This window comes from Leucoraja erinacea, chromosome 12 (assembly GCF_028641065.1).
Source record: "Leucoraja erinacea ecotype New England chromosome 12, Leri_hhj_1, whole genome shotgun sequence".
NCBI classification, from domain to species: Eukaryota; Metazoa; Chordata; class Chondrichthyes; order Rajiformes; family Rajidae; genus Leucoraja; species Leucoraja erinaceus.
In genome coordinates, this window is record NC_073388.1 from 5,253,816 (window position 1) to 5,278,887 (window position 25,072).

At 45.9% G+C, this 25,072-nt stretch overlaps 1 protein-coding gene across 1 annotated transcript in view; it reads left to right on the forward strand.

Moving 5' to 3' along the window:
• Positions 1 to 1,221: 1,221 nt before the first annotated feature.
• LOC129702019 (sodium- and chloride-dependent neutral and basic amino acid transporter B(0+)-like) overlaps positions 1,222 to 25,072 on the forward strand; it is a 55,059-nt gene continuing 31,208 nt past the window's right edge. Inside the window, exons 1-5 of the mRNA XM_055643510.1 lie at positions 1,222 to 1,438; positions 3,857 to 3,995; positions 7,392 to 7,524; positions 9,563 to 9,703; positions 14,603 to 14,831. Coding sequence (XP_055499485.1) covers positions 1,285 to 1,438; positions 3,857 to 3,995; positions 7,392 to 7,524; positions 9,563 to 9,703; positions 14,603 to 14,831 — 796 coding nt within the window. The 5' untranslated portion in view covers positions 1,222 to 1,284. The remainder of the gene's footprint in view (positions 1,439 to 3,856; positions 3,996 to 7,391; positions 7,525 to 9,562; positions 9,704 to 14,602; positions 14,832 to 25,072) is intronic.

Consider the following 25,072-nt stretch of genomic DNA (forward strand, 5'->3'; position numbering starts at 1 on the left):
TCAATCAATCAACCTCAATCAATCAACCTTTATTGTCATCTTGCAAGCAACAGTTGTACAGTGCAAAATAAAAAGACGTTTCCCAGTGAATAGCGGAGCATCGCACATGAAATTTAAAAACACTTCACACATAATAACACTAAAAAACAATCCAGTCCCTGATGGAACAGTATAAATAGTTAAAAGCAGGTAAAAACACAATGTTAAAATACAGTAAACCAATCATAAAAAATGTCCGGGGCCGCTGATTTGAGTGGCCAGTGCCAGTTAATTAAAGTGTCCGTGCCAGCCGCAGAGTCAAGTCAAGTGACTGTGAGTGCAGAGTGACTGTTTAGCAGCCTCACAGCCTGTGGTAGGAAGCTGTTTAGCAGCCTCGTAGTCCGGGCTTTGATGCTTCGATATCTCTTGCCTGATGGCAGGAGATCCAGGTGCGTGTGGAGGGGGTGCAGTTTGTCCTTGGCAATTCTCTGTGCTTTCTTCAGACAGCGGCTCTGGAACAGTTCTTGTACCGAGGGTAGGGAGACGCCAATGATCCTCTCTGCTCTCCTCACTACCCTCTGCAGAGCCTTCCTGTCCGAGCAGTTGCAGGTGGAGTACCACGTATTTATGCAGTACGTGAGTACAGACTCCACCGTGCCCCTGTAGAAAGTCCTGAGGATGTTGGTGGGGAGTGAGGCCTGTTTTAGTTTCCTCAGGAAGTGCAGTCGCTGATGGGCCCGTTTGACGGTCCCAGTGGTGTTCCTGGACCAGGTGAGGCTGTCCGTTATTTGCACACCGAGGAACTTTATGCTCTCCACTCTCTCCACTGCAGTGCCACTAATGTTGAGCGGTGTATGCTTTGGCTGCGCCCTCCTGAAGTCGACAACCATCTCCTTAGTTTTGTCGACATTCAATTCTAGGTTATTTTTGCCGCACCAGTCCACCAGTTGTTCTACTTCCTCCCTGTACATTGTTTCGTCATCTCCACTGATGAGTCCCACCACTGTAGTGTCGTCCGCGAATTTTATGATTTTATTGTCCCTGAATCTGGCAGCACAGTCATGTGTGAGCAGTGTGAACAACAGCGGGCTGAGCACACAGCCTTGAGGGGAGCCGGTGCTCAGCGTGATCGAGCCTGAAGTGTTCTCCTGAAGTTGTGGTCATCTGGGATATTTCTATAATTAAGAAGGGCTCCTTGTAAAAAATGGCAACTTTTCATCCAACCAACTGAACTAATGGGGAAGAATTATTCAGCTTACTTACTATTTAACTGCTTGTTTCTTAATTTAAGGTGTGGGGATCACTATGATCTTTCTATCAGTGGTTTCAGCGAGTTCCTACATTTGCATCATCGCCTACAGCCTGTTCTACCTGTTTGCCTCATTCCAATCCCCCCTGCCGTGGTCAGACTGCTTCAGCTGGTGGGGTGCAGATGAAACCTGCAGTCGGACACCCAGAGGTACCGTTTTGTCTAATGTTTGTACAACAAATATTCAACATTTACTCCATCTGAGTGATTAAGAAAATGGAGACTAAATCAGAATGGGGCTGTGGGTGATGTATGACTTTGTTACACAGCCTGGGGCTGTGGGTGTGTGATCTCAAAATTCAACCGCAACTATAATTAGTGGAAATTCAATTGCAATGACGTGCGAGCAAGGCTCAGTGCTGGGACCCCAGTTATTTACAATATGTGTTAACGATTTAGACGAGCAAATTAAATATAACATCTGCAAGTTTGTCGATGACACAAAGCTGGGTGGCAGTGTGAGCTGCGAGGAGGATGCTCTGAAGCTGCAGGGTGACTTGGATAGTTTGGGTGAGTGGGCAGATGCAGTATAATGTGGATAAATGTGAGGTTATGCACTTTCGTGGCAAGAACAGGAAAGCAGATTATTATCTGAATGGTGTCAGATTAGGAAAAGGGGAGGTTGCAAAAAGACCTGGGTGTGCTTGTACATCAGTCACTAAAAGTACGCATGCAGGTACAGCAGGCAGTGAAGAAAGCTAATGGCATGTTGGCCTTCATTGCAAAAGGATTTAAGTTTAGGAGCAAGGAGGTCCTACTACAGTTGTACAGGGCCCTGGTAAGACTGCACTTGGAATATTGTATGCAGTTTTAGTCTCCTAATTTGGGGAAGGACATTATTGCTATTGAGGGAGTACAGTGTAGGTTCACCAGGTTAATTCCCCGGATGGCAGGATTGACATATGATGAAAGAATTACGACTGGACGTAATCACTGGAATTTAGAAGGATGAGAAGGGATCTTAAATAAACATGTAAAATTCTTAAAGGATTGGACAGAGAGTTGTGATTCTGTGGAATTTTCTGTCACAGAAGGTAATGGAGGCCAATTCACTGGAAGTTTTCAAGGGAAAGTTAGATTTAGCTCTTAGGGCTAATGGAATCAAGGGATATGGGGGGAAAAGCAGGAACATGGTAATGATTTTGGATGTTCAGCCATGATCATATTGAATGATGGTACTGGCTCGAAGAGCCAAATGGCCTACTCCTGCATCTATTTTCTATGTTTGTTCACAAGTTTATTCGACACAGAGGTCCAGGCGATCTTAACATCACAACTCATACAGTCACTGTTGTGCCCATTGGTATTAGGATGTTTGTGTAAATTGTGTTGTGTCTTGGGTCTTTTTCGTTTTGTATGTATGACTGCAGAAACGACATTTCGTTTGGAACTCAACGGGGTCCAAACGACAAATAAATTGTATTGTATTGTATTGTATTGTATAGGACATGTGTAATCCAATCTTAAGATTTTTCATCACAGATAGTATTTTCATGACCAATCTGCGCTTGGCTTTTACTTCTTTTCCAACCAGAGATGATACCCCTGCTTTTGGTCAGTATCTGATCACAACAAAACATCTATCCCCTCCTTCTTGTGGACGTTAATTGCATTAAGAATAACTCTGTGGCTTCCTTATGTCTCAGACAACATTCCATTTGGAGTCAACAGGTCCAATCCCAGCCTGCTCTCACAATGACAAGAAATAAATCCAAGCTTTTTCACTCGACTGAGGCATTCATTCTCGTGCCAAATGTTTTACCAATGTACCAACATTCCAACTGCCATAATATAGGAATAGGAATACTTTATTGTCACATATGACTCGGCACAGTGAGATTCTTTGCTTGCAAATAGCAGTCAATTACGGCATTGACAAAGTTACGAAGCACGCCGGCTCTTCCTTTAGTTCCCCCCCATCCACAGCGGTTCACCCACGCTGGGTCACCCATTGTCCTCCACTCCCCCATTGTCCGCTGTTCTCTCCCCTCCCCCCTAACGGTGATCCCCCCCACGCCGGGTCCTCCATTGTTCTTCTCCTTCCCTCATGGTGGTCCTCCACGCTCTCATCGACTGTCAACCTGCGAGGCATCGACGCCGCCGCGAGGCTTTACCACCGCCGAGAGGTCTCACCACTGTCAATGCCCCACTTCACGCCTCCCTGGTGTGCTATGGAGTCGGAAGCTTCCCCTGACTCTGGCTTCTCCGCGATGATCTGGGAGGCATCTATACCACGGCGCCTCGATAAAGGCCTCGTTCCCAATCCCCACCGTCGAGAAGCCTTTATGTTTGACAGGAGCTTTGGCTTTTGTCTGGCATTGAGTTGTGATAAATGTTACGCTTATTCAGAGTAGCAGCATTATAGTATGATTGAAAATCTACCATCACTCACCGAGTGATAACCAGAGCAGTCAGTTCCATTATATCTGACTTCTGAAACCCCACTCAGCTGATTAAAGGGATCAGACTGATTCAATCTGAAAACAACAGTGACCCTGATTATTTGACTGGAAATGTATCTTTGTTTCAAAAGAAATCATCTAGTAAATGCCACCCCACATTTTCCAGATCCGCTCTGCAACCTCACTATGGACAGCGGATATTCAGAAGTCGTGAATACAACCTGGCTGCAGGCAAACAACAAAACCTGTTCCAATGGATCAGAAATCTATGTTCCTCACCAAGCCCCCACCGAGCAATACTGGGAGTAAGTAACTTGCTATAGAAAGCGACATCATTCACCCGCACCACACTGCCTGTCGCTTCCTCCGGGGTGGATAGTCAAGTGAATGTCTGGTTTGATGAGTGATTATAAGAGTTTGACTTGGAGTCATAATGATACAGCACAGAAACATGCCTATCCACTCAACAGTCCTAATTGCCTGCATTTGGCCCATATCCCTCTAAATCTTTCCTGTCCATTTACCTGACCAAGTGTCTTTTAAATAATGTTACAGTACTTGTCTCCACTAATTCCTCTGGCAGCTCATTCCATATACCTGCTACCCTTTGAGTGCATGAATAAATAAGTTTATTGGCCAAATATTCACATACAAGGAATTTGCCTTGGTGCTCCGCCCGCAAGTGACAACATGACATACAGTGATAGTTAGGAATGACACATAAAACATTAAACATTAATAATAAAACATTATTGATTAAACATGTGCATTAAATAAAATACTAGAGCAAAAGGAGGCTACAGATTTTTGGTTATTGAGTAGAACTACTACTCGTGGAAAAAGGGTGTTTCTATGTCCGTCTGTGGCAGCTTTGACAGTCCGGAGTCGCCTTCCAGAGGGAAGTGGTTCAAAGAGTTTGTGGCCAGGGTGAGAGGGGTGAGAGATGATCTTGCCCGCTCGCTTCCTGGCCCTTGCAGTGTACAGTTCATCAATGGAGGGAAGGTTGCAGCCAATAACCTTCTCTGCTGATCGGATGATTCGCTGCAGCCTCCGGGTGTCGTGCTTGGTGGCTGAGCCCAACCAGACCATGATGGAGAATGTGAGAACAGACTCTACGATGGCCGTGTAGAATTGGACCATCATTGGCGCAGGAAGTACATCCTCTGTTGTGCCTTTTTGACTGTGGAATCGATGGTGCCACCCCCCCACACACACCATTTAGGGTCATTGGAGATGATGGTTCCCAGGAACTTAAAAGACTGCACAGATGTGACTGTGGTGTTGTTGATGGTGAGTGGGGTGAGGGGAGGGGGAGTTCTCCTAAAGTATTCAATCAATTCAACTGTCTTAAGAGCATTGAGTTCCAGGTTGTTGCGATGGCACCAGGACGCCAGCTGTGTCAATTCCTGTCTGTTGGCAGATTTCTCCCCATCCCGGATCAGTCCAATCAGGGTTATGTCGTCCGCAAACTTGCTTGACAGAGGAGTCTGTGGAGGTGCAGTCGTTGGTGTAGAGAGAGTAGAGGCGAGGGGAGAGTACGCAGCCTTGCGGTGCTTCTATGCTGATTACAATCGAGCCATTCACAGTTTACAGCTACATGATAACGGGAATAACGTGGATATTTAGTACAAGATAAAGGCAGTAAAGATAGTCTGATGGTCTCCAATGAGGTAACGATACAAGATACAAGATACATTTATTTGTCACATGTGCCAGTTGGCTGGGAACCGGACCAGAGTTACAACAGCAGAGGCGCAGCGCTGGATTCACCCCATAGTGGGCGATGCTTACCTAGATTGCCGTTTGGAGCTCCGGAGCGTTGGGCCACTGCTCCAACATCGTGGGAATGCGGTTTGGGAGAGCTCCCAGCATGGGCGGCGCTGAACAACATCGCGGAGTCCTGAGGCTCTTTGCCGAGGGCCGCCAGCGTTACATCTCCGCCCAGCGCAGCCTGCGGGCTTTGGGAGCTGCGGACTCCAGTAGGGGGTGCCCGACTCGGATGACCAGGCCGCTGAGGAGGTCCCCCAGCCCCGACGTTGGACTAACATCACCCCGGCTAGCGGGCCTGAACATCGGGCCACCCGTAGCGGCGACTGCGGAGGGTTCGGGGAGGCCCCGACCACGGGTGAACATTAGAGGAAGATGACTGACTTTGGTGCCTTTCCTCACAGTGGGAAACTTTTGATTCTGCTGTGTGGGGATGTTTTATGTTGAACTCTATCATGTGTTGTGTTCTTTATTTTATTGTATGGCTGTGTGGTGATCACATTTCACTGTGAATTAAGCCATTCAGCTCAACTAGTCTACTCCACCATTCGATCATGGCTGATCTATATCTCCTTCCTAACCCCATTCTCTTGCCTTCTCTCCATAACCTTGGACACCTCTACTAATCAAGAATCTATCTATCTCGACTCGGGAGCTCCATGTCTCAGAGTGTTCCGATCCATCCCGACGCCGGTGATTCGATCATCCCGACGAGAGGGCTTGAACATCGGACCGTCGGCAGCGGCAAATGCAGATGGTTCAAAGGCCCCGACCACGGGTTTACAAAGGAGGAAGATGACTGAGTATTCCATCGAAGATGACTGAACGTATTGCCTTCCATCACAGTGCATTACAGCATGGTATGGCAGCTGCACCATGGCAGACAGGGAGAGGCTTCAGAGGGTAACCAGGACAGCACAGAGGATCATTGCTGGACCCTCTCCCCTCCCTGATGGACATCTACACCTCCCGCTGCCTTAGCAGGGCAAAGAAGATCATCAAAGACAGCTCCCATCCTGCGTTTGGACTGTTCGACCTGCTGCCCTCTGGAAGGCGCTATAGGTGCATCAAATCCAGGACAAACAGACTCAGGAATAGTGGAGAATAATCTTAAATTTCACTGTACCACATACACTGACTACACCGCCAACACGGACTATCTGTTGGTTGTAGTGACCGCAATACCTATTCCACGCCAATCTCGTGAACTTGAACTAAATTGAATGTATGCACTGAGTAAAGCAGCTTTCAGTTTCACTGTACATGTATAGTGACAATAAATGGCCTCTATATCAGCCTTCCATCACAGTGAGGAATGGCCAAATGAATTCCATGTGGCAGATTGTTCACCTGTACTCCTTCACTGTACCTAGTTGGTTCTAGCAAACCTCTTGAATTTATAAAATACCACTTTGGCCTCCACAGCCTTCTGTGGCAAAGAATTCCACAGATTCACCACCCTCTGACCTAGACTTTCTAGGCCTCTTGTCCTAGACTTTCCCACTGGTGGAAACATCCTCCCCACATCCACTCTATCCAAGCCTTTCACTATTCTGTATGTTTCGATGAGGTCTCCCCTCATTCTTCTAAACTCCAGCTACCACAGGCCCAGAGCCGACAAACGCTCATCATAGGTTAACCTACTAATTCCTGGGATCATTCTTGTAAACATAGTCAGGATTGAACCCAGGCCTCTGGCCCTGTAAGGCAGCAATTCTACTGCTGTGCCACCATGCTGTCTCGGCTCGCCTGTGCTGGAAGCTGATTGCTTTCTTGGCAAAGTTTTATGTGTTTTACCTTTGATACATGCTAACACGTTGATTTTAACACATCCAAATGCCTCGCGGTTGAATTCCTCATGGTTTGTATCTCATAATGATGGCGTGTACTGAACTAATTCATGAGATGTGATATTTTCTTTTCATCTTATTCAGTAAGCAGGTTTTACGCCGGTCAAGGTCGATAGATGAGAGTGGGGAGGTTGTCTGGCACCTGGTTCTCTGTGTGCTTCTGGCCTGGCTGATAGTTGGAGCCGCCCTGTCTAAGGGAATCAAATCTTCAGGAAAGGTAAAATAATTTTAGAAAGGTAAAAGTTCAAACTCTGGTGATAAAATATGGGTTTCTACACAAGGAAATCGCATTGATGCTACCACTGGCTCTGTGCCAGGGGAGCGGGGCATCTGAAGATTGTCCCTGGGTGAAGGAATGGCAGCGAGTCCCCAAACTGCTGCAACCGGCCCCTGGTCTCAGGGTTTCCGTCACTCCTCCAGGACTGTGGGTGAATATACAACTGGAAGGCTGATCAACACCGGCCCAGTGATTGGACAGATGAGGGCTGGCCCAGTAACCTGGTGGTTTCCAAATAGGGAAATGTGATTCAACTGAGTAGTAAGAATGACATAAAAATCCCCCACCAGCATTTATATTGTGTTAAAGAGGGAACTGCAGATGCTGGAGAATCGAAGGTTACACAGAAAAGCTGGAGAAACTCCAGTCTGAAGAAGGGTTTCGGCCCGAAACGTTGCCTACTTCCTTCGCTCCATAGATGCTGCTGCACCCGCTGAGTTTCTCCAGCTTTTCTGTGTAGCATTTATATTGTGATCTGTTTTCCATTATGTATCCACTGCTTGGTTGCATTCATGGTACCGAGTATGATTGTTTAGTCGGTGGTTGGAAAATGGTGCAGTTGGTAGAACTGATCCTCACAGCACTAAAGACCCGGGGTCAATCCTAAACTCGGGTGCTATCTGTGTGGAGTTTGCACGTTCTCCCTGTGACCGCGTGGGTTTCCTCCATGTGCTCCGGTTTCCTCCGACATCCCCAAGACGTGCAGGTTTCTAAATTGATTGGCCCTCTAAATTGTCCCATGTGTAGAGAATGGATGCAGAAGTGAAATAACATAGAACTAGTGTGAGCAGTTGATTGATAGTCAGCATGGACTCGGTGGGCTAAAGAGTCTGTTTCCATGATGTATCATAGAAACATAGAAACATAGAAAATGGGTGCAGGAGTAGGCCATTCGGCCCTTCGAGCCTGCACCGCCATTCGATATGATCATGGCTGATCATCCAACTCGGTATCCCATCCCTGCCTTCTCTCCATACCCCCTGATCCCTTTAGCCACAAGGGCCACATCTAACTCCCTCTTAAATATAGCCAATGAACTGGCCTCAACTACCCTCTGTGGCAGAGAATTCCACAGATTCACCATGTCAGGTCTCGGGTTTGATCTAGTTTCTGTTTCTTATTGTTTGTTAGTATTAGAGTGTGCATTCTTGTTTTATTTTGGTGTCTCGCATCTCCTCTTGTTTCAGGTCCCATTTCCTGTCAGGTCGTTTACCCTCATGTGATTATTGGCCCCGCCCTGATGTGTTTCACCTGTGTCTCGTTATCCCCTGCTAGTCTGTATTTAAGCCCTTTGTGTTTTAGTTCTCATGGCCAGTTCATTGTGTATGCTACTTGGTATCACCTCGTTCCAGCTCTAGAAATCTTGTGACCTCGACCATTGCCTGTTTTTCGACCTCTGTTTTTTGCCTGCTCCTAGATTGTACTGTTGCCTCTGTTTTGCTTACCTGTGTACTGACTTGGACCGATTAAACTCTGAAGACTGATCTGCCCTGTGTCTGAGCCTGCATTTGTGTCCTCCTCCTTGTTCAGTTCTGATACACCACTCTCTGTGTAAAAAATGATTTTCTCATCTCGGTCCTAAAAGACTTCCCTCTTATCCTTAAACTGTGACCCCTAGTTCTGGACTTCCCCAACATTGGGAATGATCTTCCTACATCTAGCCTGTCCAACCCCTTAAGAATTTTGTAAGTTTCTATAAGATCCCCTCTCAATCTTCTGAATTCCAGCGTGTGCAAGCCGAGTCCGAAGCCGTGTACAGCGTGTACAAGCCATTAAATTATCTCACCTGTGCCATTTAAATTTAGTTCACTGCGCAACTCAGTGTTAAATATACATTCCATGTTATTAGTTCTCATCCAGTTTCTCTTGCTTCATCCTCTGATTTGATTATAGTTCCTCCTGTTTGTCTTTTAATTGAATTCAGTGGTGTGGATGTACAACAACGCAGAACAATCTAACAATCCCTCTCCCTGACCAGGTGGTTTATTTCACTGCAACATTCCCGTACGTGGTTCTGACTGTACTTCTGATCCGAGGACTGACCCTGGAGGGAGCCTGGAAAGGGATTGACTTCTACATTGGAAACCAGTCCAACTTCTCAAAGCTGGCTGAAGCTGAGGTAATCTCAACAGAAATACAGAAAACTGTTATAACAGACCATGGGGGGAATGGTGTCTGTTGTTGCAATAACCCAGTTTATATACTCAAGTGTGTAGGAAAGAACTGCAAATGCTGGTTTAAATCGAAGGTAGACACAAAATGCTGATTAACTCAGCGGGACAGGAAGTATCTCTTTTGGGTCGAGATCTGAAGAAGGGTCTCGAACCGAAACATCACCCATTCCTTCTCTCCAGAAAAGCTGCCTGTCCCGCTGAGTTGTATTCTCAAGTCTTCCTTCAACCTATGGAGTTTCAGAAGAAAAACAATGCAAGCCTGTCCAACCTCTTCTTGTAGGTAATACCCCCGTACTACAGGCAACATTCTTGTAAAAATTATTAGCCAATCCTTGGCTCAACTTGATTTCTTGTTCATGATATTTTGTTCTGCTACTACTGTCAATAAGAGTGAGAAACAAAAACGCTACCATATATTGCTATGATTTTTGGCCATCTTACTCAGTCTTCCTCCGCTGAGGCAGCCCCGAGGATTTTTCCAATCGATGAAACAAAAAAAAGTTATGAATGTTTGAAAAATCTTGAGATCAGCTGATTGGTCCTCTAGCCTGTCAATCACCATGATGAATTGCCTTCCGGGGGGGGGGGGGGGGCAGGACGCTAAAACCCCGGATGCCTGGACGTGAGTCAGTCAGTCTGGAAGATCGCGAGGGAGAGGCCACAGCTGGAATTTTAAGCTGTAAATCAACTGAAACGTGAGTCTGCAATGTACTTGCAATAAATGATTTGTTAGCCCTTAATGAAAATGCAATGTTGTTTGGCCTTCCCTGCCTGTGCTTGAAAATGCAATGCAAAATGGAAATGAAATGACAATGCAATGAGTTATTTGGCCTGCCCTGTGCTTGAAATGGAAATGGAATTGAAATTGAAATGAGTTGTTGGCCTGCCCTGTGCTTGAAATGGAAATGGAATTGAAATTGAAATGAGGTGTTGGCCTGCCCTGTGCTTTAAATGGAAATGAAAATAGAAATTGAAATTGAAATGTGGTGTTGGCCTGCCCTGTGCTTGAAATGGAAAGGAAACTGAAATGTAAAGTTAAATGAGGTTTTGGCCTGCCCTGTACTTGAAATGGAAAGGAAATTGAAATTGAAACTTAAATGAGGTGTTGGCCTGCCCTGTGCTTGAAATGGAAAGAAAATTTAAATTTAAATTTGAATGAAGTGTTGGCCTGTCCTGTGCTTGAAATGGAAAGGAAATTGAAATTGAAACTTAAATGAGGTGTTGGCGTGCCCTGTGCTTGAAATGGAAAGGAAATTGACATTTTAAATGAGGTGTTGGCATGTCCTGTGCTTTAAATGGAAAGGAAATTGAAATTGAAATTGAAATGTGGTGTTGGCCTGCCCTGTGCTTGAAATGCAAAGGAATTTTAAATTTAAGTTTATATGGGGTGTTGGCCTGCTGTGCTTGAAATGGAAATTGAATTGAAATTGAATGAGGTGTTGGCCTTCCTTTTGCTTGAAGTGGAAATGGAATTGAAATTGAAATGAGGTGTTGGCCTGCCCTGTGCTTGAAATGGAAATGAAATTGAAATTGAAATTTAAATGAGGTGTTGGTCTGCCCTGTGCTTGAAATTGAAAGGAAATTGAAATTTCAAGTCAAGAGAGTTTATTTTCATGTGTCCCAGAAAGGACAATGGAATTCTTGCTCGCTGCAGCACAACAGAATATTGTCGGCATGAATACGGAACAGATCAGTGTGTCCATATACCATAGAATACATATATACACACACATAAATAAACAGATAAAGTGCAATGGGCTGTTATGGTTCAGAGTTTGTTTGAAGTTGTGTTTAATAGTGTGATGGCTGTGGGGAAGTAGCTGTTCCTGAACCTGGATGTTGCAGATTTCAGGCTTCTGTACCTTCTGCCTGATGACAGCGGAGATATGAATGTGTGGCCAGGAAGCACACGCTTCATTGCCTCAGGGCCAGCGAGGTTTAAGAGTACAGAAGCACGTATCTCTGGCGGATTGTTGCAATGAATTGCACAAATGTAGTGGGTGTAGTCGCGCTCAAAAAGGCGCCATCGTTCGACGATATCAGAGTCAAAGATCAGAATACTAGGACGGCTAGACAAATTTACCATGATGGAGATAACAGGCACATAAAACAAGTTAGAAAGAAATATAACCCGATAAACTTAAACGGGGTGGGTAAGATACTACTTCTTGACATCATGTAATGAGCTGAGTCATACGTATGTCAGGGTACATCTTTACTAAAGTTCGCTCACAGCATTCTTCTGCATGGTGTTACAGTAAACTAGCAGCCACTCAGACTAATTACTTAAGCAGACGTCTGATAATATAAACTGCATAGTAGGCGGAGCTTCTACTAACAGGCATTACAATTGGTTAGTAAGAAGTAGCCAATCTACACATTTTTCCAGCATCTACACTGTCCAATCATTTAAGAATGTTATGTTTCTATAAGATCCTTTCTCATCCTAAATTCCAATGATTACAAGCCCAGTCGACCCATTCTTTCATCCAATGTCAGTCCCGCCATCCCGGGAATTAGCCAATAATGTCCTTCTCAAATTAGGAGACCAACATTGCACACAATATAGGGAGTATGAATAAGACTTGAAACGTCACCTATTCCTTTTCTCCAGAAATGCTGCCTGAATCGCTGAGTTATTCCAGCATTTTGTGTCTATAGGGAGAGGTTGAGCATGCTAGAACTTTATGGATTGGAACGCAGGAGGCTGAGGGGCGATCTTACAGAGATTTACTAGAATGTTGCCTGGGTTTCAACAACTAAGTTACAGAGAAAGGTTGAATAACTTAGGTCTTTATTCTCTGGAGCGCAGAAGGTTAAGGGGGGACTTGATAGAGGTCTTTAAATGATGAGAGGGATAGACAGAGTTGATGTGTAGGTGGCGGCGCGGCGGCGGCGCGGCTCTGGCCAGCAAGCGGCCTCTGCAGCCTGTCCGCGTTTTTATTATTTTTTGTCTGTGTTTTTATGTAGTTTTTGTTATTTTTTGTTGGGGTGTGTGTGTGGGGGGATGGGGGTGGGGTGGGAGGGGGGGGGGAAACTGTTGAATCTCTCCCTGCACTGGAGACCCGACCTTTTCTCGTCGGGTCTCGGGTGTCGTTGAGGCCGCAACGAGGAGCGGCCTACAACAGGAAGAAGAAGCCGGGGACTCTGGTGCCGACTCACCGTTGCCGTCGCGGAGCTGGCCGAGACCGGAGCGGTGGAGGAGCGCTGCCGCTGCTGCTGCTGAGTCGGAGGCTGCTACTGCGGGTCTGCGGACGGCTCGGACGACCCCGCGCGGCTCCCTGGAGAGAGACCGCTTTTCGGGCTGCTGCAACGGCGAATTCTCCCGCCCGTGTTGCGGGGTCGAAGAGCTCCTGGAGCGGGGCCTGACACCATTGCCCCGCGCGGCTGGAACGGCCGCGGGACTTTACGAGCGCACACCGGGGGCTCCAACACCAAGACCCGGTGTGCGACCTCGCACCACCCGGCGTGGCTTCAATGGCCGCGGGACAATCGCCATCGCCAGCCGGGGGCTTTGACTTTGACTGTGACATCGGGGGGGGGGGAGAGTGCAGTGGAGAGAGAAGTTTATTTGGCCTTCCATCACAGCTATGTGATGGATGTTTATGTTAAATGTAATTATGTTGTGTCTGGGGTCTATTTGTGTGTAATGTACGGCTGCAGAAACGGCATTTCGTTTGGACCCCCAGGGGTCCAAATGACAATTAAATTGACTCTTGACTCTTGATGTGGGCAAGCTTTTCCCTTTGAGAATAGGGAAGATTCAAACAAGAGGACATGACTTCAGAATTAAGGGACAGAAGTTTAGGGGTAACACGAGGGGGATCATCTTTACTCAGAGAGTGGTAGCGGTGTGGAATGAGCTTCCAGTGGAAGTGGTGGCGGCAGGTTCGTTGGTATCATTTTAAAATAAATTGGATAGGCATATGGATGAGAAGGGAATTGAGGGTTATGGTATGAGTGCAGGCCGGTGGGACTAAGGGAAAAAAAGTTGTTCGGCACGGACTTGTAGGGCCGAGATGGCCTGTTTCCGTGCTGTAATTGTTATATGGTTATCTATAAGATCACGAGGGGAATAGATTGGGTAAAAGCATAGTATTTTTCCCCATGGTAGGAGGACATAGGTTTGCGAGAGTGAAAAGAATCAATGGTTGAGCAATGGTTTCACTCAGAGGGTAATGTGTATATGGAATAAGGGCAAATGAGGCCAGTATAGATGGCGTCTTGGTTGACATCAACAAGTTGGACTGAAGGGCCTATTAACTCGAAGAAGTGCTGCTATAGTATCTGCTTCAACTACCTCCTCTGGCAGCTTGCTCCATTTACCCACCATCCTCTGAATGAAAAAGTGAGAAGTCAGTGGTGCGAAAATGAAAGTCCAAGAACAGGCCCACAATGTATATGCCCAACATGATGCTGAGACCAACTGCCTGCACGTAATCCATATTTCTCCATTACTTGCATATCCATGTGCCGATCGAAAAAATTATTCAATACCACTACCATATCTGCCTCCACCACCAACTCCGGCAGTGTTTTCCAGGCAGTTGCCATGCTATGTGTAAAACACTTACCTTCTTCTTGCGTATGGCGTGCACAGCCTAAAGTTGTAGGACGCGGGGTTGATTGCATTCGTCAAAACAGGGCGGACCACGTGAAGGTTGCAATCTTCCACGCCAACACTTATCTTTAAACTTTGTCCCTCTCTCCACATAGCTATGCCATCTTGTATGTGTTCTTTTTATGCTGGGGGGAAATGGTTCTGACAGTCTCTGATCCAAACTTGTTGAATAAGTTTGAATTTACTATCCCTGTGCCGACTAATTTTATTTTCTGTTCCCCAGGTTTGGAAAGATGCTGCAACACAAATATTCTATTCTTATGCGGTGGCATGGGGTTACTTGATAACCCTGTCATCCTACAACAAATTCCACAATAACTGTTACAGAGACACCATCATTGTCTGTCTGGTGAACAGTGGCACAAGTGTGTTTGCCGGATTTGCCATCTTCTCTGTCCTCGGACACATCGCTCACGTACAGGACAAGACCGTTTCAGAGGTTGCTCAGTCAGGTAACAATAGACAATAGGTGCAGGAGTTGGCCATTCTGCCCTTCGAGCCAGCATCGCCATTCAATGTGATCATGGCAGATCATCCCCAATCAGTACCCCGTTCCTGCCTTCTCCCCATATCCCCTGACTCCGCTATTTTTAAGAGCCCTATCTAGCTCTCTCTTGAAAGTATCCCGAGAACCGGCCTCCACCGCCCTCTGAGGCAGAGAATTCCACAGACGCACAGCTCTCTGTGTAAAAAGATGTTTCCTCATCTCTGTTCTAAATGGCTTCCCCCTTATTCTTAAACTGTGACCACTGGTTCCGGACTCCCCCAACATCGGGAACATGTTTCCTGCCTCTAGCGTGTCCAAACCCTTAATAATCTTATATGTTTCAATAAGATCCCCTCTCATCCTAAATTCCAGAGTATACAAGCCCAGCCACTCCATTCTCTCAGCAAATGACAGTTCCGCCATCCTGGGGATTAACCTTGTAAACCTACGCTGTACTCCCTCAATAGCAAGAATGTCCTTCCTCAAATTTGGAGATCAAAACTGCACAAAATACTCCAGGTGTGGTCTCACTAGTGCCCTGTACAACTGCAGAAGGACCTCTTTGCTCCTATTCTCAACTCCTCTTGTTATGAAGGTCATTCGCTTTCTTCACTGCCTGCTGTACCTGCATGCTTACTTTCATTGACTGATGAACAAGGACACCCAGATCCCGTTGTACATCCCCTTTTCCCAACTTGACACCATTTAGATAATAATCTGCCTTCCTGTTTTTGCTACCAAAGTGGATAACCTCACATTTATCCACATTAAATTGCATCTTCCCACTCGCCCAACCTGTCCAAGTCACCCTGCATTCTCATAGCATCCTCCTCACAGTTCACACTGCCACCCAGCTTTGTGCCATCTGCAAATTTGTTAATGTTACTTTGAATCCCTTCATTGAAATCATTGATGTGTATTGTAAATAACTGCGATCCCAGCACTGAGCCTTGCGGTACCCCACTGGTCAATGCCTGCCATTTTGAAAGGGACCCGTTAATCCCTACTCTTTGTTTCCTGTCTGCCAACCAATTTTCTATCCATGTCACCACTCTACCCCCAATACCATGTGCCCTAATTTTTCCCACTAATCTCCTATGTGGGACCTACCAAATGCTTTCTGAAAGTCCAGGTACACTACATCCACTGGCTCTCCCTTGTCCATTTTCCTATTTACATCCTCAAAAAAATTCCAGAAAGTTAGTCGAGCATGATTTCCCCTTCGTAACTCCATGCTGACTTGGACTGATCCTGTTACTGCTATCCAAATGTGCCACTATTTCATCTTTTATGATTGACTCCAGCATCTTCCCCACCACCAATGTCAGGCTAACTGGTCTATAATTCCCTGTTTTCTCTATGCCACCTCTCTAATCAGTGTTTTGGTCAACCCTTATATTGCTACGGAAGGAATCGACTATGAATATTACAACTGGCACAGTAATTGACAGAGCAGCAGCACCGGCAGGGCATAAGCTACGAAGCTGCATCTGTGGCTGGGAAAAGATAACATCAGAGAAGGGTCTCAAGATCCACCAGGGCAGGGAAAAGTGCCTGGGAGAGCTTGGTGTGGGGCCTCGCATTGACCATTACTTTCTAAGAGGTAGGGCAAATCAGTCGCGTGAAACCCAGTGGCAGGTTAACCCACACAGTCCACAGGGTTTCAATCAATCAATCAATCAATCAACCTTTATTGTCATCTTGCAAGCAACAGTTGTACAGTGCAAAATGAAAAGACGTTTCCCAGTGAATAGCGGAGCATCGCACATGAAATTTAAAACATTTCACACATAATAACACTAAAAAACAATCCAGTCCCTGATGGAACAGTATAAATAGTTAAAAGCAGGTAAAAACACAATGTTAAAATACAATAAACCAATCATAAAAATTGTCCGGGGCAGCTGATTTGAGTGGCCAGTGCCAGTTATTAAAGTGTCCGTGCCAGCCGCAGAATCAAGTGACTGTGAGTACAGAGTGACTGTTTAGCAGCCTCACAGCCTGTGGTAGGAAGCTGTTTAGCAGTCTTGTAGTCCGGGCTTTGATGCTTCGATATCTCTTGCCTGATGGCAGGAGATCCAGGTGTGTGTGGAGGGGGTGCAGTTTGTCCTTAGCAATTCTCTGAGCTTTTTTCAGACAGCGGCTCTGGAACAGTTCTTGTACCGAGGGTAGGGAGACGCCAATGATCCTCTCTGCTCCCCTCACTACCCTCTGCAGAGCCTTCCTGTCCGAGCAGTTGCAGGTGCAGTACCACGTATTTATGCAGTACGTGAGTACAGACTCCACCGTACCCCTGTAGAAAGTCCTGAGGATGTTGGTGGGGAGTGAGGCCTGTTTTAGTTTCCTCAGGAAGTGCAGTCGCTGATGGGCCCGTTTGACGGTCCCAGTGGTGTTCCTGGACCAGGTGACACCAGGCGAATCTCAACCAAATACTGTCCCACCAATGGACACGAGTCCAGAGCCCAACCAGCCACAGTCAGCGGCAGAGAGGAAGATGGAAGGAAAAATGCCTAATGGAGCAGTCACTGGCTGTGGCTGAAGAGAAAAGATGCTGTGTGGGCTGCCATCTAGAGGTTAACCATAAGACACACACCCAGGTCTGATCTCCCTGCGGTGGGCCTGCCTCAACTGAGGGTATCTTGTGATAAAAGGCCGAAACACCCGGTGACGTTGAGGTACACAACTGAAGATGTGTATCTCAACCTCTTCACATACCTAAGGAAGCTTTTACTATCCTCCATTATAATCTTGGCTAGCTTACCTTCGTACCTCATCTTGTCTCCCCGTGTTGCCATTTTAGTTATCTTCTGTTGCTCTTTAAACGTCACCCAATCTTCTGGCTTCCCGCTCATCTTCGCTATGTTGTACTTATTCTCTTTTATTTTTATACCGTTCCTGACTTCCCTTGTCAGCCACGGTCGCCCCTTACTCTCCTTGGAACCTTAGGTAGACAAAAATGCTGGAGAAACTCGGCGGGTGAGGCAGCATCTATGGAGTGAAGGAATAGGTGACGTTTCGGGTCGAGACCTTTCTTCAGATTGATGTGTGGGTGGGGCGGGAAGAAAGGAAAAGGCAGAGACAGTGGGCTGTGGGAGAGCTGGGAAGGGGAGGGGAATGAGGGAGAAAGCAGGGACTACCTGAAATTGGAGATGTCAATGTTCATACCGCTGGGGTGTAAACTCCCCAAGCAAAATATGAGGTGCTGCTCTTCCAATTTGCGTTGGGACTCACTCGGGCCATGGAGGAGGCCCAGGACAGAAAGGTCGGATTCGGAATGAGAGGGGGAGTTGAAGTGCTGAGCCATAGGAAGTTTAGGTTGGTTAATGCGAACTGAGCGGAGGTGTTGAGCGAAGTGATCGCCAAGCCTGCGCTTGGTCTCACAGATGTAGAGCAGTTGGCACCTAGAACAGCGGATGCAATAGATGAGGTTTTAGGAGCTCCAGGCGAACCTCTGCCTCACCTGGAAAGACTGCTTGGGTCGTTGGATGTGGTCGAGGGGGGAGGTAAAGGGACAAGTGTAGCATTTCCTGCATGTGCAAGGGAAAGTAACAGGGGAGGTGGTGGTTTAGATGGGAAGGGACAAATTGATCTGTGGAAAGCCGAAAGGGGATGAGATTTGAAGATGTGGCCAGTGTTGGGATCCTGTTGGAGGTGGCGAAAATCTGTTGTATGTGACGGCTGGTAGGGTGGAAGGTGAGGACAATAGGGACTGTCCTTGTTACGAGTGGGAGAATGGGGAGTGAGAGCGGGGCTACGGGATATAAAGGAGACCCTGGTGAGAACCTCATCTATAGTCGAAGAGGGGAACCCCTGTTCCCTTAAGAATGAGGACATCTCCGATGCCGTGGTTAGGAACACCTTATCCTGGGTGCAGATGCGGCGTAGACGGAGAAATTGGGAATAGGGGATAGAGTCCTTACAGGAAGCAGGGTGGGAAGAAGTGTAGTCCAGATATCCATGGGGGTCAGTGGGTTTGTAGTAGATGTCAGTCAGTAGTCTGTAATCTACGATGGAGACAGTGAGTTCTAGAACCATTCGGTAGATGTCAGAATCATTCTTCCTCCTTGGAATGAACTGATCCTGCACCTTCTGTATTATTCCCAGAAATTCCTGCCATTGTTATTCCACTGTCATCCCTGTTAGGGTATCTTTCCAATCAACTTTGGCTAGCTCCTCCCTCATGGCTCCATAGTCCCCTTTGTTTAATTGTAATACTGACACCTCCGATTTTCCCTGCTCCCTCTCAAATTGTAGATTAAAACTTATCATATTATGGTCACTACCTCCAAATGGCTCCTTAACCTCAACTTCCCTTATCATATCCGATTCATTACACAACACTAAATCCAGAATTGCCATCTTCCTGGCAGGCTCCAGTACAAGCTGCTTCAACAATCCATCACAGAGGTAGTCCACCAACTTCCTTTCTTGGGGTCCAGTAACAATCTGATTTTCCCAGTCTACCTGCATGTTAAATTCTCCCAAACAACCGTAGCATTACCTTTACGACATGGATTAAAGGCCGATAAATCCCCAGAGCCAGATAGGCTGCATCCCAGAGTGCTTAAGGAAGTAGCCCCAGAAATAGTGGATGCATTAGTGATAATTTTTCAAAACTCTTTAGATTCGGGAGTAGTTCCTGAGGATTGGAGGGTAGCTAATGTAACACCACTTTTTAAAAAGGGAGGGAGAGAGAAAACGGGGAATTACAGACCAGTTAGTCTAACGTCGGTAGTGGGGAAACTGCTAGAATCAGTTATTAAAGATGGGATAGCAGCAGGTTTGGAAAGTGGTGAAATCATTGGACAAAGTCAGCATGGATTTATGAAAGGTAAATCATGTCTGACGAATCTTATAGAATTTTTCGAGGATGTAACTAGTAGAGTGGATAAGGGAGAACCAGTGGATGTGTTATATCTGGACTTTCAGAAGACTTTCGACAAGGTCCCACATAAGAGATTAGTATACAAACTTAAACCACACGGTATTGGGGGTTCAGTATTGATGTGGATAGAGAACTGGCTGGCAGACAGGAAGCAAAGAGTAGGAGTAAACGGGTCCTTTTCACAATGGCAGGCAGTGACTAGTGGGGTACCGCAAGGCTCAGTTCTGGGACCCCAGCTATTTATGATATATATTAATGATTTGAACGAGGGAATTGATGCAACATCTCCAAGTTTGCGGATGACACGAAGCTGGGGGGCAGTGTTAGCTGTGAGGAGGATGCTAGGAGACTGCAAGGTGACTTGGATAGGCTGGGTGAGTGGGCAAATGCATGGCAGATGCAGTATAATGTGGATAAATGTGAGGTTATCCACTTTGGTGGCAAAAACAGGAAAGTAGACTATTATCTGAATGGTGGCCGATTAGGAAAGGGGGAGATGCAACGAGACCTGGGTGTCATGGTACACCAGTCATTGAATGTAGGCATGCCGGTGCAGCAGGCAGTGAAGAAGGAGAATGGTATGTTAGCTTTCATAGCAAAAGGATTTGAGTATAGGAGCAGGGAGGTTCTACTGCAGTTGTACAGGGTCTTGTGAGACCACACCTGGAGTATTGCGTACAGTTTTGGTCTCCTAATCTGAGGAAAGACATTCTTGCCATAGAGGGAGTGCAGAGAAGGTTCACCAGACTGATTCCTGGGATGTCAGGACTTTCATATGAAGAAAGACTGGATAGACTCGGCTTGTACTCGCTAGAATTTAGAAGATTGAGGGGGGATCTTATAGAAACTTACAAAATTCTTAAGGGGTTGGACAGGCTAGATGCAGGAAGATTGTTCCCGATGTTGGGGAAGTCCAGAACAAGGTGTCACAGTTTAAGGATAAGGGGGAAATCTTTTAGGACCGAGATGAGGAAAACTTTTTTCACACAGAGAGTGGTGAATCTCTGGAATTCTCTGCCGCAGAGGTAGTTGAGGCCAGTTCATTGGCTATATTTAAGAGGGAGTTAGATGTGGCCCTTGTGGCTAAAGGGATCAGGGGGTATGGAGAGAAGGCAGGTACAGGATACTGAGTTGGATGATCAGCCATTATCATATTGAATGGCGGTGCAGGCTCGAAGGGCCGAATGGCCTACTCCTGCACCTATTTTCTATGTTTCTTTGCCAATTTTAACTCATGATTCAACTTGCACCCTATATCCAGGCTACTGTCTGGGGTCTTTTTGGGTATTTTTGCCCTTACAATTCCTTAGTTCTATTCATACTGACTCCACATCTTCTGTTTCAATGTTTCCCATCGATTAAAAATAAAAGAGTTATTAGTGTTTAAGAAATGTTGAGTTTCTCTCTCCTGAAGGCCATGTCCCTTCCGGAACGACTTTAAAACCTGGAAGCAGGCAAAGCAGACCACTTCCAAAAGACGTGGCCTGCATTTATGGAACTATTACAAGCATAAGGTGCAATAGTAATTTAAAATATAAATGGTACCAGGATCTGGTAACGGAGGGTATAAAATATATATTTTTTTAAAACACTATTGGCATATCCTTTTTTGCGAGTTTTGTGTTACAATAGAGTGATTGTTTTTCCTTTTTTCTTTCTTTTCTTTCTAGGGTCTTATTTCCTTTCTTTACTTCCGTCTCTAACTTCTTCCCTAAGGGGCTTTCTTTTCCCAGCACTTTCCTGCACCTTCACGATTCTTGCTCACTTTCCTTACTTCTTTTATTTCTATCTTTTTTAATGCTCGAAAAACAAAGTGTTACAACAAATGTAATAAGATATATCTGATGTGTATTATTGTAATTTACTGTACTTCTAATTAAAAAATTTTTTTTTAAAACCAAAAAAAAAACCCGGAAGTGTTGAATGCCCCAGTCAGTCTCTGCAAGATGGGGGAGTGAGAGGGTCAGGTTTCTCAGTCTGAGCTGCGAATAACACTGAACACATGTCTACTAAACAGTGAGTGGTTTTACTGACATGTCAGTGCCCTTAATGTAGTTTGAAAATATAGTTTGGAAATGCTAAAGCTGTGTTGCCCTTGATTTGGAAATGCTAAAGCTGTGTTGCCTTTGGTTTGGAAATGCTAAAGTTGCCTTGCCTAATTAAAGTTGCCTTGCCTAATTACAGTTGCCTTGCCTAATTACAGTTGCCTTGCCCAATTACAGTTGCCTTGCCCAATTACAGTTGCCTTGCCCAATTACAGTTGCCTTGCCCAATTACAGTTGCCTTGCCCAATTACAGTTGCCTTGCCCAATTACAGTTGCCTTGCCCAATTACAGTTGCCTTGTCTTCTATATAATTAAAAGTCTAATCTTGACCACTTTTTGCGTTTTATATTGATTTTAGAAAAAACGCTACCACGTACGGCTGTGATTTTTGGCCATCTTACTCAGTCCCCCTCCGCTCATCAGGTGCCGAGGATTTTTCCCATTGATGAAAAATAAAAGAGTTATTAATGTTTAAAAAATGTTGAGATTCTCTTTCCTGCCAATCATGCCATGAAGGCCATGACCCTTCTGGTGGGAGTGGGGGAGGGACTATAAAAGTGTGGGTGTGGCTCAGTCTCTGCAAGATGGAGGAGGGAGAGGTCACGGCTCGCTGTCTTCAGTGGCCTTGCACCCTGCTTGAAAAGGAATAGCCGTGTCAACTGCCAGCCCACCAGCCGTAAGTGAGTGAGCTGCCAGCACAACAGGCTTGAGTGACTGAGCCACCAGCCCAAGAATCCATTTGGCCCACAATTTCCGTACTAGCCCTCTGGAAACCAGTCCCTTCAGCCCACAACACCCATACTAGCGCTCCAGAAAGCCCCCCCTCCCGCCCCCTTACTGGCCACAAATATTGGAATTGGTGGAGAGGTGGAATATTGCATTGGGTGACCAGCCCTCCCGTGTGATGCTGGGACCCAATCCTCAAAAGTGCATCAAGGAGAATTTTTTGAACCAGTACAAATAATACAATGAGTCCACATGCCGTGAGTGACAAAACTGTGAGTCCACAAGCCTTGAGTGACTGAGCTGTAAGTCCACAAGCCGTGAGTGACTGCACTGTGAGTCCACAAGCCGTGGCTGAGTGAACTGAGTCCACAAGCCGTGGCCCAGTGAACTGTGAGTCCACAAGCTGTGGCCGAGTCCACAAGCTGTGAGTCCACAAGCTGCCACGGCAACGGTAGACCACGGCAGTGCTCCCCCCCCCCCCCCCCACCGGCCCCTGCCTAAAGCCATCCCTCTCCCCCGGCTACAGAACCCTCCTACCTGAAGCCTCCCCATCCCCAACTGAAGGACTAGCCCAAGAATGCATTCGGCCCACAATGTCCATATTAGCCCTGTGGACACATCTATACTAGCCCTCCAGAAAGCTCCCACCGACTGGCCACTACCTGAAGCCGTTCCCCCTCCCAGGCTGCAGGACGCTCCCCCCTCCCACACCGGCCCCCGGCAGCCCCGGCCAAAGATCCTAGAGGAGCAAGATAGACCACTCCTTCGAAATCCAATGGACTGGCGTGTAGTACGTGACGGAACGTCACGGCCGCCATTTTTCAATGTGACACGCGACTTCCAGTATGCCACCCGCTGTGATCCAGCAAAGATTATAGGGCTCCGCTATAAAGCAAAGATCCTCGAGTATCTTGTAGCGGGAACAGCCCCCTCCTTTGCGTAGTTTCCCTTGCATTGTATTGCTTTAACACACACTGCACAAAATTAAATTTAACGTATACATATTTTATATATTTATATGAATGTGTGTCTGTGTGTGAGAGGCAAGTTAGAGATAGTTAAGTTTATTCTCATGGATCAGAAGCAACTTTGATTTAAATAATCACTATTAATTTATTTGTCTTGTAAGATGATATACATAAACCATAAAGGCAATTATATATATAATTATATAGTAATAATATATATATGCATATATATATTTATACACACATATATATATATATAAACTTACATATATACACACATACATATATACATACATACATACGTATGCACACATACAAATACACACATACATATGATACATTTATATGCATACATACACACATATAAACATATATATACATACATATATACACACATATATATATACATGCATATATATACACATACATGCATATATATATACATACATATATATTTATACATATGATTAACATGTAGAGGAACCAACGAGAGAGCAGGCTATTTTAGACAGGGTATTGAGTAATGAGGAAGGGTTAGTTAGCAATCTTGTTGTACGTGCCCCCTTGGGCAAGAGTGACCATAATATGGTTGAGTTCTTCATTAGGCAGGCAGTGACTAGTGGGGTACCGCAAGACTCAGTGCTGGGATCCCAGCTATTTACAATATATATTAATGATCTGGATGAGGGAATTGAAGGCAATATCTCCAAGTTTGCGGATGACACTAAGCTGGGGGGCAGTGTTAGCTGTGAGGAGGATGCTAGGAGACTGCAAGGTGACTTGGATAGGCTGGGTGAGTGGGCAAATGTTTGGCAGATGCAGTATAATGTCGATAAATGTGAGGTTATCCATTTTGGTGGCAAAAACAGGAAAGCAGACTATTATCTAAATGGCGGCCGACTAGGAAAAGGGGAGATGCAGCGAGACCTGGGTGTCATGGTACACCAGTCATTGAAAGTAGGCATGCAGGTGCAGCAGGCAGTGAAGAAAGCGAATGGTATGTTAGCTTTCATAGCGAAAGGATTTGAGTATAGGAGCAGGGAGGTTCTACTGCAGTTGTACAGGGTCTTGGTGAGACCACACCTGGAGTATTGCGTACAGTTTTGGTCTCCAAATCTGAGGAAGGACATTATTGCCATAGAGGGAGTGCAGAGAAGGTTCACCAGACTGATTCCTGGGATGTCAGGGCTGTCTTATGAAGAAAGACTGGATACACTTGGTTTATACTCTCTAGAATTTAGGAGATTGAGAGGGGATCTTATAGAAACTTACAAAATTCTTAAGGGGTTGGACAGGCTAGATGCAGGAAGATTGTTCCCGATGTTGGGGAAGTCCAGGACAAGGGTTCACAGCTTAAGCATAAGGGGGAAATCCTTTAAAAACGAGATGAGAAGAACTTTTTTCACACAGAGAGTGGTGAATCTCTGGAACTCTCTGCCACATAGGGTAGTCGAGGCCAGTTCATTGGCTATATTTTAGAGGGAGTTAGATTTGGCCCTTGTGGCTAAGGGGATCAGAGGGTATGGAGAGAAGGCAGGTACGGGATACTGAGTTGGATGATCAGCCATGATCATATTGAATG